This window comes from Dufourea novaeangliae, unplaced genomic scaffold, assembly GCF_001272555.1.
Source record: "Dufourea novaeangliae isolate 0120121106 unplaced genomic scaffold, ASM127255v1 scaffold141, whole genome shotgun sequence".
NCBI lineage: Eukaryota > Metazoa > Arthropoda > Insecta > Hymenoptera > Halictidae > Dufourea > Dufourea novaeangliae.
In genome coordinates this window covers 1,208,155-1,222,942 of record NW_015374017.1, presented here as the reverse complement: position 1 = coordinate 1,222,942, position 14,788 = coordinate 1,208,155, and the positions used below count along the sequence as shown (strand labels likewise).

At 41.3% G+C, this 14,788-nt stretch overlaps 1 protein-coding gene across 1 annotated transcript in view; it reads left to right on the top strand.

The window, feature by feature from the left end:
• The window catches only part of LOC107188892 (elongation of very long chain fatty acids protein AAEL008004), a 61,260-nt gene extending 46,875 nt beyond the window's left edge, over nt 1–14,385 (top strand). Inside the window, exons 4-6 of the mRNA XM_015577276.1 lie at nt 9,062–9,199; nt 10,289–10,531; nt 11,730–14,385. Coding sequence (XP_015432762.1) covers nt 9,062–9,199; nt 10,289–10,531; nt 11,730–12,089 — 741 coding nt within the window. The 3' untranslated portion in view covers nt 12,090–14,385. The remainder of the gene's footprint in view (nt 1–9,061; nt 9,200–10,288; nt 10,532–11,729) is intronic.
• Nucleotides 14,386–14,788: the final 403 nt, after the last annotated feature.

The following is a 14,788-nucleotide window of genomic DNA, read 5'->3' as shown; positions in this document are numbered from 1 at the left end:
CAAATATCGGGGTGACGTCGTCGGATTTTATCAAGTGGCGAACGGCGGTGAATCGTCGACGAACACCGGGAAGAATGTGTCCAGCCTCTTATTACTAGAGCAGAGTCGTATAGCCTGGAATCGATCGACTTTAGTAAAGTCATTCCGATCATTATTCTCTTACAGTGTCGTAGAAAAGTATTCGTGGACTTGGAGACTTTTATCATCGATCGACAGGACTGGTTTTCGTTGTAACACTCGAGACAACTTGAAAATTTCAAGTTTCATAACAAAATAATACATTCTGATAGGAGTTCGGTAAGAAAAACAGGACGGTTTACTGGTATAATCTAATATTTCGCCAATCCTGGTAGATTGAATTTACTAAAAATTTTACAAGTCCTACAAAACATCCAGTCACCTTCGCGATAAGCACAGCAAACCGAATGAAATTCATGATTGTTTATTTGAAATGTTCTATAGTAAATTGTAAAATGAGAACGAGAAAACATTTTGTACATAGCCCCGACGAATAACATTGCTTACGTGCATAAATGAAAATCAGACAGTTTATGTAATGCATAATAACCCTGTGTAATAAACGGTCAGATTATACATTTAATTACAGACTTTTGTTCCAACAAGATTAGAGCCGTAAACAAATGTTGTACATTTTTTTCTCTTAAAGGACAAAAAAGAAAGCTCTGTAGATCGTCCTAGAAATTAGCTGTTAAGGTATATAATTATACAAATCATAAATATTACATAAATTACACGTCGTGTGAGGTCCATAGTAATAGAAAATCGGTAAAAAACAGCTGTACGTGTAGTAACACTAATTACCGACAGTAAAGATAAACATTGAAAATTACGTCAGAGATCACGAACAACAGATATGGACGAGATCTTACCAGAAAAGAATCAAATTAACCCCTTTATAATTTTTATTATATAACCTCTTTACAATTTCTTATTATGTATACAAAAATAGACTTTTTTTTTCTCGTAAAACTATGTATTTTACGTTTCGGTAGAAGTCCCCGGTTCCTAAACATTTATATAATTAAATAACAAAATAAAAAAAGGAAAAGCTGGTACTGGTGTTGATGGTTTTCCTAAATTTTAGCAAGCGTTTCTTCATTTCCCCTGTGATCGATCGCGATTTTCGAAACTGCTGTCGAATATAAAACCATGGAACATTGAAATTTTCTTGCATTCTAAATCACGAGGCGATCGGTAGAAACGCCTGAATATTAACACCAGAACTACCGACGATGAACGCATATTTGCTTCGATCGGTGGATAAACGTGAAAAACTTTTAAAAATTTAGAAATTTAGAAATTTAGAAATTGACTAATTTCTTCACTTTCATATCGTAATAAGAGGTGCAAAATATCTGTGAAAATCTATTGTCATAACTTTTTAATCGTCGTTGTAAGAGTGTATTGACAGGTCATTTTGACTTGCTTGGTAGTTCTAGTGTTAAGATGATACAAGACGTGTGTGCTCTCATAGCGTGATTCGACGATTCTGTTTTGATAAATATTTTCGCGTTCGATCGAGCACAAGGTCCCCCGTTGCGTTAATGCAGAGCCGTAAATCGTCTTCCCGTCCTCACTCTCTCTTCGTCTACAATAATGAATCCCCTCCCCCTGGGACTTATTTATGAACGATGGCAGACGCGGCTCCAGGCGACGTTTCCGACATTCTGGGTTTCTGTTTGCCCATGTAAACGAGTCTAATAGAATTCAAATGAAATTTGCAAACGCAGCACGACACACATACACTTCGTCCGTCTCGGTTGGTTACTGCTATGTAGGATCGATAACCGGCGCCGGAGCACCGTCTTTTATCCGACAACGGCTGCCGAAAAATTTCGCCCCTCGTTTCGAGGGTGCACAGCGTTCTTCGTTGGTCACCGTGGTATTAAGATCAATGTCCCTATTTTTAATCACTAGACTGCAGATTTTTATGGGAAATAAAATTTTTTAAAGTAATTTGTAAAGGCAGGAGCAAATGTAGGAATTTAGTTTTTCTTTTAAGTGCCCTATTGAGTTGGAAATAAAATAAAAAAACTCGTTGGATCGAATGCAAGTTTTGTCTTTTATTGTGTTTCACGTTGCCCTATAGGCTGTAAATGCATAAAATCCGCAGTCTACTAATCACGTTCCGATTTCTACTCAATACCTACGTATATTTTTTATTTAATTTAAAAGGTAAATAATAAATTGGTTATATAATAATTTATTTAAATTGGTTCAGTATTTACGTACAAAATGCTACAGCCTGCTGTTCAATAGATGGTAGCATTTTAATAGAAATATATTTAATAAGTGTGTCCAATCGTGAGTTACACGGAACGTTGCATTTTTACTGAAGACAACCAACGGAATATTTAATATTGTTCGCCAAAGTTTTGTTTTGGTACTTCCATTTTCGCCGAGCAGAAATAGAGGTACGCTCGTGTGCAGAAATGCGAGCATTTTCATTTTCGCTGAACAGAAATAGCGACATTTTATACCTCGTGTTAAATTGAACTATTATTCAGTTGAAATGTTTTTAAAAATATTTTTATTTTCGTTTAATTATAAAGGGAGGTTTAGATTTTATATCTAATAACTCTAATAATTTTTGTCGATTGTTAGATAAATAAATAATAAAAATCAATGTCTGCGGTAGCAGAACTCTTACATGATTAGAAAAAGGGACATCGACCTTAGTTACATTATAGACGAGATCTAAAGAACTTGCGAAATTAGACACCTCCACAGAAATGGCGACATTTATTAAGTGAAGCCCAGGTAGGCTATATTTTATTCTAGTTTCAGTGCGACGAACAAAGAAATAAACGACTCAAGGTGACTTCCGCAAGTTTTTAATAAGTATAAGTTGAAAATTTAACAGAACTTATCTTAAATGCTTTAATTTTCGATTACTACTAAAACAATCGCAAGGCCAAAGATAAAATTATTGAAAAAAAAAAACAACGTTGTGAAAATGTCTTTTTAACACAAGCTTTATGGAACTTTAGTCGATACTGCGAAGTTAAGCACTTTTTATTTAGTCACAAAAAATGAGAAATTATTACGTGACGTCCAGTTACTTATTTTTTACATAGAGTACGCACCTTTACGAAGAAAACAAGCCCAACCTGAGCAAAATCCATGGACAAATAAGGAAGTTATGGGCGATAGAGTGGGAGTGTCTATTTTCAACTTTTCCCTATTTCTTTCTGTTTCTTAGCGAATTACGTATTTGTCTTCAATGAAAAGAAATTTAATTTTTTCCACGTCCTTATTTATTCTTAATGTTATTCTAATGTATAAACTAGTGTTGTCAAGCCAACTGCATTTTCCTCGAAATAATGAAAAATATGGTCCGTTTTAATGTGGAAGTAATAAAAATTCTCTGCTGTCGCATCGATTTCTGTAGAAACGAACCAGCGGAAGCGTGCAGATTTAAAAAATTTCAAATCAGCTAACACGTGAACGATTACATATATCGAAGAATTCGATGGCTCCGCGAGAGGCTTCTTCCGCGACACGTGACAGAAGTGTAATCAACGACCGGAATTATCTGCCGAATAATGAGTCAGTAATGACGCCCGATCTCGATAACCTTGTCGTGTACACGTAGACGATTAATCGCCAGCGTATAAATACGTTTTCGTTGCTCGATTTGTGGCATGAACTCACTTTGCACAGATTGATAAAGTGGCCCCCGTGCACGACGATAATTCGACGTGGTCTGCGGTCATGTACGTACACGGAACGACTCGTGATATCGATAATCGGAATGGATTTTAACCAACGAATTTTTTCAACGACAGTTATTGCATTCACGTCGATTCCCCTGATATGCATTCGAATATCTGTAAACACACACCATGACGTCGATCAAAGTCGTATATCAATGGATTACTGGTCATCGTAATCACTTTATTACGGTTAGATTGCAGATTTCATGTGTCTGTAGGCTGCGGGGCTATGTGAGACAATAAAACAGGCAAAAAATCATCGGATACAACGAGTTTTTCTATTTTACTTTGAACTTAACAAGTAGACTGCGGTTATGAAAATTAACAATTTCCTGTGGAGTAATGTCGAAAGATTAAAATGGTGTAACACATAGATAATATCAAAGGGCTTGAAAAGTTTTCTTTTATTGTATTTTCTAAGTAATCCAGAGTCTAGTATTGAGATATTTAAAGAGGACAAAAAATTTTGTTTAGTTTTTCTCTTGTCTTTAGGAATTAGGTTTATAAAATTCTGTTTTGTATTACGATTCGCCGTCTAGTAAATAACTATTAAAGTGACGAAAGTAGAGGGGAGGAATTCGTTATCGGTTACATGTGACAGTTACGCGTGAAACATTAATTGACCAGTAAATCGATTGTTCGGAGGAAATATATCGAGGAACGATAACGCTCTAATCGTGGCACTACTCGAGGATTCGTTACGAGAATATTATCCAAAGTACGTCACAGTAAATGGACGAAGATTGATGTGTGTTAGGAGCGAATGCTATAAGCTTTACTTTTTTTTTTTTAAGGGGACAATTTTAGAAATCTGTAAGAAATCATTTACTATAATTCTTCGATAATGGTCTCTGTTGGGGACGAACGATCTAAGGAGCTCGGTAGGTATGAACGCGAGTTTTTTCGGATCGATGGGAAGGAAGAGCCATTAGTACGCCGCGAAGGTCCAGGTCGACCGTTTCGTTTCAGCACGGGGGGAGTACCGTAATGAACAAGGACGTAATTTTTTTTTTTATGACACCGTGACGATTCCGAGCGACGCGTATCTCGGAAACACAGGCGCAATCATTGTTACATTTTAATTTCCGCACGATGTGGTTCAAACGTCTTTTACCTATTGGGAAACAATAACGGCATTCATTATTGAAGTTATTCTTATTCTAATATAATTTGCACTGTCATTAATCCCTTGCCAAACGATTTTCTTTACGACTTCACTGTCAAAAAGTACTTTATCGTTAATATTTACCCAGATACAGTGTTATATTTATTCTGAACCTTGTATGTTAATATCAGCGAAGTAGTATTTCGAAACTGTTGTTGTTTGATTTTTTTCACTTTCATTTTTCTACTTCCACAGTGACCTGATTCTCTCCGCGAAGTGCCGGAGCGATTCGAAGCATCGAAAAACTCGGCCGAAATTTTGCAGTCGATCGCGTTATCCGTGTGGTACCCTCGCGATAGACATCGAATCTCCCCTTGATGCTCGACATGAAGTTTCATTAAACTTGACCGCTTCGAACGGCTGGAAAAGCCCGGGGTACAGTCGCGTGGGCAGTGTCCGGTAACGAGAATACGCTCGAGGGAGCGTGCGGGGTAGTGTGTCAAGGACGCGCGATGTGAATACTCCTTTAGAAGCTGTACGCACGCCAGACCGATTTTCGCGAGGCTTATCGATGTTGATTAGAATTTTCCCAACCGTGCCACTCCCTTTTTCTTCACGTGTTATCGTCAATCAGGCATCGATCCTCCGCGTTGTTTCCATCAATTTCCACTCAGGGCTAAAACAGAGGTTATTTTTGTTTCTACCTAATTATCTAACCATTTGACCATCTGACCATCTGACCATCTTACATCTTACCATTTTCTATCTTACCACCTTACTATTTTACCATTTTACCATATTCTATCTTACCACCTTACTATTTTACCATTTTACCATATCACTATTTTATCATTTTACCGTCGTACCATTTTAACTTTTTACCATTTCACTATTTTACCATTTTACCACCTTCCATCTCACCATCTTCCATCCCAGTTTGGTTCCAACTTGAAGCCGAAATTATCCGACAAACAAACCGAGCAATTAGCGATTCGCGTTACTCTTTAAGCGTTAACGGGCCAGAAAGTGGAGAAGGAGGGGGCGAAAAAGTAACTTCTAAGTTTTAATTAATCCTTTAATTCGGCCGAGAGTCAGGGTAGTTGGAGTAGTTGAAGGTGGAAAAAAAAAGGGGGGGAGGATATCTAACGCTGAGAATTCCCCGGCAGACGTGACTCGCTCACGGATGCATAGAATTTTTCAATAGACACGACCAACAGCTGGCTCACGTGGCCGTAACTTATTCAAAGCATGTGACAACGTTCGTCCGCGTGTAACTGCTCGTTTCGGCCCCATATGACTCTACGAAAAAAATGGTCACGTCGAATCGGTGCGCCTCGGAGACAAAATGTTGGCCACCCAACCCCCACCGTTGCCTGGTTAACCCTAGATTACGAACCTACGTAGAATTTACGTATTGCTCGTGTTTAAGACTGCTAAAATTTTATTAATTGACTATTTCTTTTAGAAGTACCTTGTTAACTTCATGTATCGATAAGTAACCATGTTCATTTTTAAAAAGAAAAAGAACTTCATCATGTAATACCGTTTTCTCGTTCAAAACCCCAATTTTCTATAAGTGGTAGGGGATCCCTAAAATTTCTTTCAAAAATATAAAAATTATTGCAGTAGTTTCCTGAGATATAGAACGTACTCGGAACGTAAAAATATGTTCTCCACTATGCACCCTCGGCTTCCGTTAGGGGAAAAAGTGGGGTAGGGGAAGGGCCTTCAACCACTTGGTATCGGGAATTACTGAAATTTATGCCAAATTAACATTCGATTTAACATTTATTTCAGTATTTGAAATAAATTTACCAAGTGGTAGGAGGCCCTTCACCTACGCTGCTTTTTCCCGTAGCAGGAACCAAATTTGCACGTCAGTGTACGTATTTAGAAGCGACAGCAACGAACGGGTACGTTGGCGAGAGATGACCAAGAAAGGGGGGGTAACGAGAAAACGCGCGGAAGATGCAATTTCATATTCTAATACGCCCCAGAGTCCTCGCGTCATCTTTCCTGCATAAGTTCTTCCGGAATTACGCAAGAGGATCAAGTTCTTCTGAATGTTCTTACGCGGCGCATTTCCATAGTCACGGGCGTAGAACAAAGAGAGAAAAAAAAAAACAACATAAAGTGTAACGCGCACCATATGATTTACGAATGTATCATTATTGTGTCACGCACGAGTAGATCTCGTTCGGTCGCGGAACATTTCATTTAAATACGAATTTTTTACCCAGTTAACGATTGAATCGATTGGAAGTTTGAGGTCAGACGGGTGCCTTTGTTGTTATTATAATGAACAAGACAAGTGTTGTTCGTGTAAAAGATACAGTCATCTTGGCTGAGATTATACAAATTGGGATCAAAACTGGTAGCTTATTCGTCATAGCGTACGATCAGGAAACGGGAAAAAAAACACTGCATTCGGTTTCTAGATCGATACCCACTAATCATTGTTTTTCCTACTCTTCAGAAGTCAGATTCACCTCTCGTGCTCGGTTCAAGTATTATTCGAATTCCTGGAATTCAAGCATTGTCAAGGTGTAGTTTAAATATTCTGACGTGTCAAAACTTCGGCTGTGTTAAGTATCGGATATTACTAACTTTCAGTTAAGATTACAGATAAAAAAGGAGAAGAAAAATCTTTTCAAAATGAATGGTCCCAAGGATTTTTTTACTGCAGTTTTCATCGAACTTTCTCAGTTCTGGCCGCAATTCTGGCATTTGAAACATGGAACGAACCTAAGAGTTTTGCCGTATTTTGTTGGGAGCCACTTTTAGACTTTAAGGGAGAAACCACCCTTTTTATCCGATGCATCCCCTTTACTTATTCGTTTGTAACTCGCAAGTTTCAAAAGATATCGAAAAAAAGTTTACATAAATTTTGTGTCGTTTTTAGGTGGCCATATATCAGTAGGAAGAAATTTTCAAAAAAATCAATTAAATTATTTTCTTGAAAATTTCTCTTTATTACATTTTATTTCGGAAATTGCAAACGGTTGAATTTGATTCGCAAAAAGTTGACTTTGATTTGCAAAAGGTTGACTTTTATTTGAAAAATGGTGAATTTGGAGTGCAAAACCTGTAGTATCTACATCGGGACGAAGCTCTCCACGCTTGTTCGTCGATAAATACGCAGGAAAAGTCTTCTTGCGTGCAACCTTGGCTCGGTCGCCTCGTACCCGGTTCGCGAACATAATCTCGGTTCCACTTACACTTGTTAACCAATTATCGCGACGCCTCGACCTCGCCGAGTTTTCGCTTCCGTGCCACGCTCCGCGGTCTCGTTTTCGAACGCGACCGGTATCGGTTAATCCGGATAACTTAATACATTCGCTAAATTTTTTAGAATTTTTCAATTCAGATAATCCACTTCCAAGATATCATAGTCACCATAAACCCCCGTTATAAACAGGACCTCCGGGGTAATCGCTGATAACTTCGTCCTAAATAAATATTTTGTAATGCCAAAATTCAAAGAGATACTTTAAAGTACATTCTTTCAAATAAAAAAAAAAAAAAAAGATTGTGGAAAAAGGTGTTACAGTTTTTGTGAGAAAAGTTCCAAAGAATAACGTTTCCCTCGATCTACCGACTGAGCATGACCCTTTAACCTCCCCCAAAAGTTCCAAGTGAAAGCGATCTGGTACGTGACGATTTTCCAGCGTTCTTCGAGTAGATTCGCAATGAAACCGTGATCCACAGTTGCAACGCACTTCAGGATCGATCCCAGTTTTCCTTTTCGGGGTCGCAGGCGCGGGGAACACCCGTGGCCTGGTTCCCGGGCGGAAACTACGCGAAAAAAAAAAAACGCGAGACAAACAGACCCATTGTTTCGTCGCCGTTCTCGAAGGAGCGTGCGAGCTTTCAGAATTTTAAATACAGCCGACAGAGTCGTCGTCTCTCCCGACAGCAACCCGCACCCGGAGTAGGACTACCTTTTGTTTCCCCTCCGGACCACCCCTTCTACCCTTCGAAACCACCGCACCACCCCTGTCCTACAGACCACCCACCCTTCTCCTCACCTCCTGCAGCTTTCCTGGCTTCTTGATCGAACAAAGCGTAGCGGGAGACAGAGTTTCTCCGTGAAAAGCGCGAGGGGGGTGGCCTGATCGAGGGGGGTGGGGGGTCTATAACGGTGATTGTCGTCGTCGGCCCGCCAGTTGAATGCAAGCCCTTTTATTGTCCTCACTTTCCGCCCGTTTTCTTGTTTCAGTACTTGATGAGTGGCTGGGCGAAAGGATACAGCTTCCGGTGCCAGCCGGTCGACTACTCGAACAGCCCCATGGCGCTCAGAATGGCGGAGACGTGTTGGTGGTATTACATCAGCAAGTTCACGGAGTTCTTCGATACCGTGAGTATATCCTATCGATGCGTTCGATCGATCGTTTCGCTGTATCCCATCCCCTGGTCCGATGATGGAACCTACGTGGGCGGTCTTTTGTTTCGTTTCAGGGGGTGGGGGGGCTTTTAAGTGATGCGCAAAATCGGGACTCTTGTCCGGGGAGTAGCAACTTTGTGCTTGTTAATAGAAGGGTTAGGGAACCGATGGTACGGTGGAGTACAGGGGGAGAAAGATTGTGAATAGAAAAATTTAATTTCTATTTCAGTTTACATTTCTATTACCATTTAATTCTGTAATATGAAAATGGACATTCTTACGGGGTTAGCAACTTTGTTCCTGTTATCCTGGATGAAACGATAGAGCATCGGGAAGGAAACTGCCAGAAAATTTACGTACTTACAAAATGTATCGCTGGGGGTTTCCAAGGTCCAATTTATGTAACCGAGTGAATAAAAATTGTGTTTGCATACAATTGCAAGCTTTGAATTCGTTTTCGTGGGAACCGGTAATGCGAGGTCAAACGGCATTCTTGTTCTGCCGTATTCGGCATTCTTGTTAACCGTGTTACGAGGTTCAGTTCCATTATTGCTATCGTGGTTTTGTAACCTGATCGATTCTGACAGTCATCGCTTGAGACGCACAAATTTAAGTCTTATCCTTTGTAGACATTGAACACTGGACTATGAATGATCGTGAAAATTCGGAATTTACTGAGTAATTTTTTCGCAAAATTTTACACAAACAGGATATTAATTTTGTCATTGGTAGTTCCACTTAGATGGAAACAAAAGATTCAGCTATTGAAATAATACTGGAATTGTCATGCTGTTCTTACTTCTTGATCATCCGTGCCTGATAGGACACTAAGATTCTTTAGATCGTTGTTTGTAATTTATTTCCCTCACAAATATTTATATTTTATCTCAAAAAAAAAAAAAAAAAATATTTATATCTCAATATACGTTCAAATTTACTATAATTACAATTCTGATAATTGAATAATTACCAATCTTGTATTTGAATAAATGAATAATTACATATTTTGTAAATGCTGATTACAAATGCATCGAGGTTAATTACGTGTGTGCGCTTTTCCAGCTCTTTTTCATCCTGAGGAAGAAGAATCAGCACGTGTCGACTCTTCACGTGATCCACCACGGGATAATGCCGTTCTCCGTGTGGATGGGGATGAAGTTCGCGCCAGGTGGCCATAGCACTTTCTTCGCCCTCTTGAACACTTTTGTTCACATAATAATGTACTTCTACTATATGGTGGCTGCGATGGGCCCTCAATATCAGAAGTACATCTGGTGGAAGAAGTACCTGACTACTTTGCAAATGGTAAGTTTCACTCGACCGTTGTCAAATTTTATTCACCGAGTGTAATTCAGAAAAAGGAATATGTTTACAGAACTTGAGTGTAAAAATAAACAATGCGTAGGGCGTTTCGAGTCGTACATCCCAGACAGCACATGACGCCTTGAAGACGCCCATTTTACGACTATTTTAGGTCTAAGGCGTGTTTGAGCCGACTTCAAGGCGTCATTGCTATTTGGGTTTATTCCACGAATTAATGTACACTGTAGACATTGAGAAGATTGATAGTTAAAAAAAAACTGAAATTACATTGAACAATATTCTTAGTGTAAAATATTAACTTTGATAGCTTACTAATCCTACATACTAATACTACTTACTAATACTACTACTACATCACTATCCCCTCTGTGTCGTACGAGTTGGAACAAACAAGACAGAACTGCGCCGTCAGCTAATAAAGCACTTACTAGAAGGGGCCACTACTCTGTAATCGTGTTACCAGGCTCGATCAGTATGATTATAAAAAGGGGGAATACTGTGCGCACTAGATTACGAAGGTAACTTATAAAAACTCACGGCGGGAAACAAAGTTCCAACTACAGATCCTCTCAAACTGATCAAATTATACAGGGTCTAACAAAAATGTTGCCGGTCCCTGGAATGGGACACTCGTGAGGCAATTTGGAACAAGTTTTTCCTCAGCAAAAATGTTATCCGAGGCTTTGTTAACGAGATATTAGCGAAAAACCCCGACCAATCGGAGCTCGAGCCGAGTTCCCGCGGTAACATTGGTTACCAATCGCAGTGCGTACCCAACGCTACCGCGGTTACTCGGCTCGCGCTCTGATTGGTCGGGGTTTTTCATTAATATCTCGTTAACAAAGCCTCGGATAACATTTTTGCTAAGGAAAAACTCGTAACAAATCGTCTCACGAGTGTCCCATTTCAGGAACATGCTACATTTTCATTGCACCCTGTTTACATGACTCGTATCCAAGTGAATGTCATATTGCACTAGGTGATCGTTATCAAGGTTGCCGTCTAACATTTCCAATCCTAACCAAATAAAACCTCGTAGGGAGTGGTCGTTAATCGGTCGAATACACGCCAAGGGGTGAAACAGGTGGGGTGGTTCCCCTTTGACTTTCCATTTCCGGCCCGCTGAGAGACCACGTTCACCGTTCTATTTAATCGATACTGGTTTCCCGTTCTGTTTCAGGTGCAATTCGTGATGATCATGAGTCACCAGTTCCAGCTGCTGTTCACGGAGTGCAACTATCCGCGTGGCTTCATGATCTGGATCGGTCTGCACGGCGTGCTCTTCCTCGGTCTGTTCTCGGACTTCTACAAAGCGAAATACGTGGACAAATCGAAGAGGAAATCGTCGAGGCACAGCTCGCAGAACGGCTCCACCGGCGGCGGTGGTCTATGCATGCCCGTGCTCGAGGACTCGAAACCGCGGCAGAACGGTGTCTCGTCGTACGCGACGATCTACAACAAGGAGTACAACAGCTGTTACAGCAACGGAACCAACAACGGTTACGTGGCGAACAACAACACGGAGAAGAAGCTCGCTTAGGACAGTTCGCGTATGGTCGCTGCAGAGAAGCTCGGGACAACACCGAATCGATTGCAGCACGATACATATTTAAATCCGTTACACGGTTCGAACTCTCGGCGACGACGCTCGACGGCTGCGACGACGACGATCCTGACGCGACGGTGGCGGCGCTCGCGTCATTCAGCTTCTTGATTGCTCCGCCAGGGGGGCACGACTGGCGCTCACGTCGCGGAGCTTCTCGAATGCCCGCGAGGGGGCGTGGTCGACGCGAGGAGGGACAAGAAAATGGCCGTTTGCCGCCACCATGCCAGTGTCTGCTGTTGTTGTGTTGTTCAAGCGCGCGTTCATTGTCGTCGTCGTCGTCGTTGTCGACGAGAGAACCAAGTCGCAGCATGCGTTCGATAACCGGCTAACGCTTCTTCGAGGAACACTCACATATACGTTTCATTTTGTATACTATCTGCTGTCCACCGAGAGCGATCGTCGCCTCTCATATCCGTATGGGAGTGGAAGGGTGGGGCGCTGGTGGGTGTGGGGGGGGGGGTTGTTACACGTAAGAACTCTAATTATCGATAAATTAATCAATCGTCACCCGCGGGATAAGGGGCTCGTGTCCGTTGCACACTTCTTGTATATTGATTGCCGCGTGTACACGTGTGTCATGTACACCACATAAAATCGCATTTACTGGTCCGCAACGGGCTTGCGGACGACCACGTTTACAGACGGCCTCCCGGAGTTACGGCGATTTTCTTCCTGGGCCAGACGCCGCGTCGTCGGGCCCCGGATCACGACCGACGATGACGAAGAACGACGGAGAAACGCGAGACGGAGAGCCGGAGCAACAACCAGGCGGACAAGATTAAAACGCGCACACACACACACACCACGAGATCAGTAAATTTTAGTAATGGTCAAGAACCGGATCCCCTCGTTGTGGAACCGGATAACGATCCTCTCTCTTTTTCTCTCTCTTTCTCTGTTTTCTCTACGCCGCTATTGTGTTTGTGGATATACTTGCGGATCGCGGGGGTATTCTCGCGTGGAGATCGTTTTGTCGGAGGTTCTGTCGTGATTTGTGACGAGGCCATTTTCGTACGGGACGCACCGGAGAACAGGATCGATCTCCGAATGTTTCTTTAGGGGTGTGCGGGTAGCTAAACGTTTCCGGATCGTCGGACCCGACAGAGGGTTTCGAATGGAAACGGAGGATATCCGAAACGAAAGATTTCTTTTATTTCCTCGGACCGAGTACACGTGCATCCGTCGGGGTTTCGCGGTACCGTACCACTAATCTGGCGTTGCGTCTACGACATTCGATTGTTCAAACCTTGGGGAGTAGGGGGCGGGAAAACGTTACAAATCATGAGTAATGTAATAATAATTTATTATATACTGGAATGTAAGAAACGCGTCAACTTTATATTATCTACTTGTTGTTATGTATGTCCACCGTAAGAAGAGTGTTCTCCACGGAGACACTTTTTGGGGAGATGGCTTTCGAGATCAGAGAACCTTTTGGATACCCGCAGACCTCTATATGTAACCGTGTTCCCTTATCGTTGTCCGACTCTGTCTCTCTATTGCCCTGATTGTGTTCAGAAAGCTTTGGTGTTCGTCGTAGAAAATAAGCGTCCGTCGATTAGAGGGAAGAGGAGATTGCACCGTGCGGCTCCTTTCTCTTGAAGCTTGGTTTCGCCCCTTGCCCCCCCCCCCCTCCTTCCCTTAAGTAAAGTCGCGCAATAGTTGAATGTAGTCGCGGCAACAAGGACGTGTACCCTTCGCGAATTAGCTTTTTTACGGCTCGAGAAGTCACGCATATTGTATACTTGTGTTTTCGTTAGTCAAATCTCTGCGACGTCGCAAGCTCTCTCTCCCACTTCCCCTTTTATCTCTATTCGAATAGCGGGGCGGAATCAAGCTTCCGAAAAAGCACTCGAAATTCTCTTTGACGAAGAAAAAAGATAAAAAAAAGTAACAAATTTGTCTGTTGTTTGTGCCGTTTTCGTACCGGATCGGGTGAACCACCGGAAGTGAAGTCGAATGCGGAATCGTTCCGCGTGTAATTCTGTACGTACGACACGTGTTTACAAAATGCATTAGAGGAAAAGGAAAGAAACGTTCAACCGCGAGAAAATGAAAATCGTACAGCGTGGATCTTCTTGTTAAGGTTTACGGGAACTTTTTTTGTATACTATCCTGTTTGAGCGAGAGGACCGATCGAAGAATTTTTATTTGTGACCGAAAAAACGATGTATAAACAAAAAGAGGAAGAAACGAAATCCGAACGCGAAGAAAACACACCGTGGGCGAAGAATGAAAAAACAGAAATGAAGAGAAGCAAAACACACACGCGCGCTGCGCGACGGAGAACAATTCGATCCTGCGAAAAATTCGATGATTGTATATTTTTACAAACGGGAAAATAGATCGATCGCGCGTAATAAAAGAAAACTAAACGAGGAACGTTGCGGTTTGATATAATAGGTGTCAAAGACGTGCTTTCTTGGTGAAAGTATTCGTATGTAAACAAACAAAAAAAATTTATTATGCCAAGTTTTAAATAACGTATTAGAGAAATATTTGACGAGGAAAAGAAGAAGAAAAAAAAAGCGATTTATAATAAAAGACGGAGAAAAGAAACATACGGGAGAAAATAAAAAAAAAAAAACGTCGACAAGACTGTTACTATAGACGTAAAAATGAGCGTGCAGGTG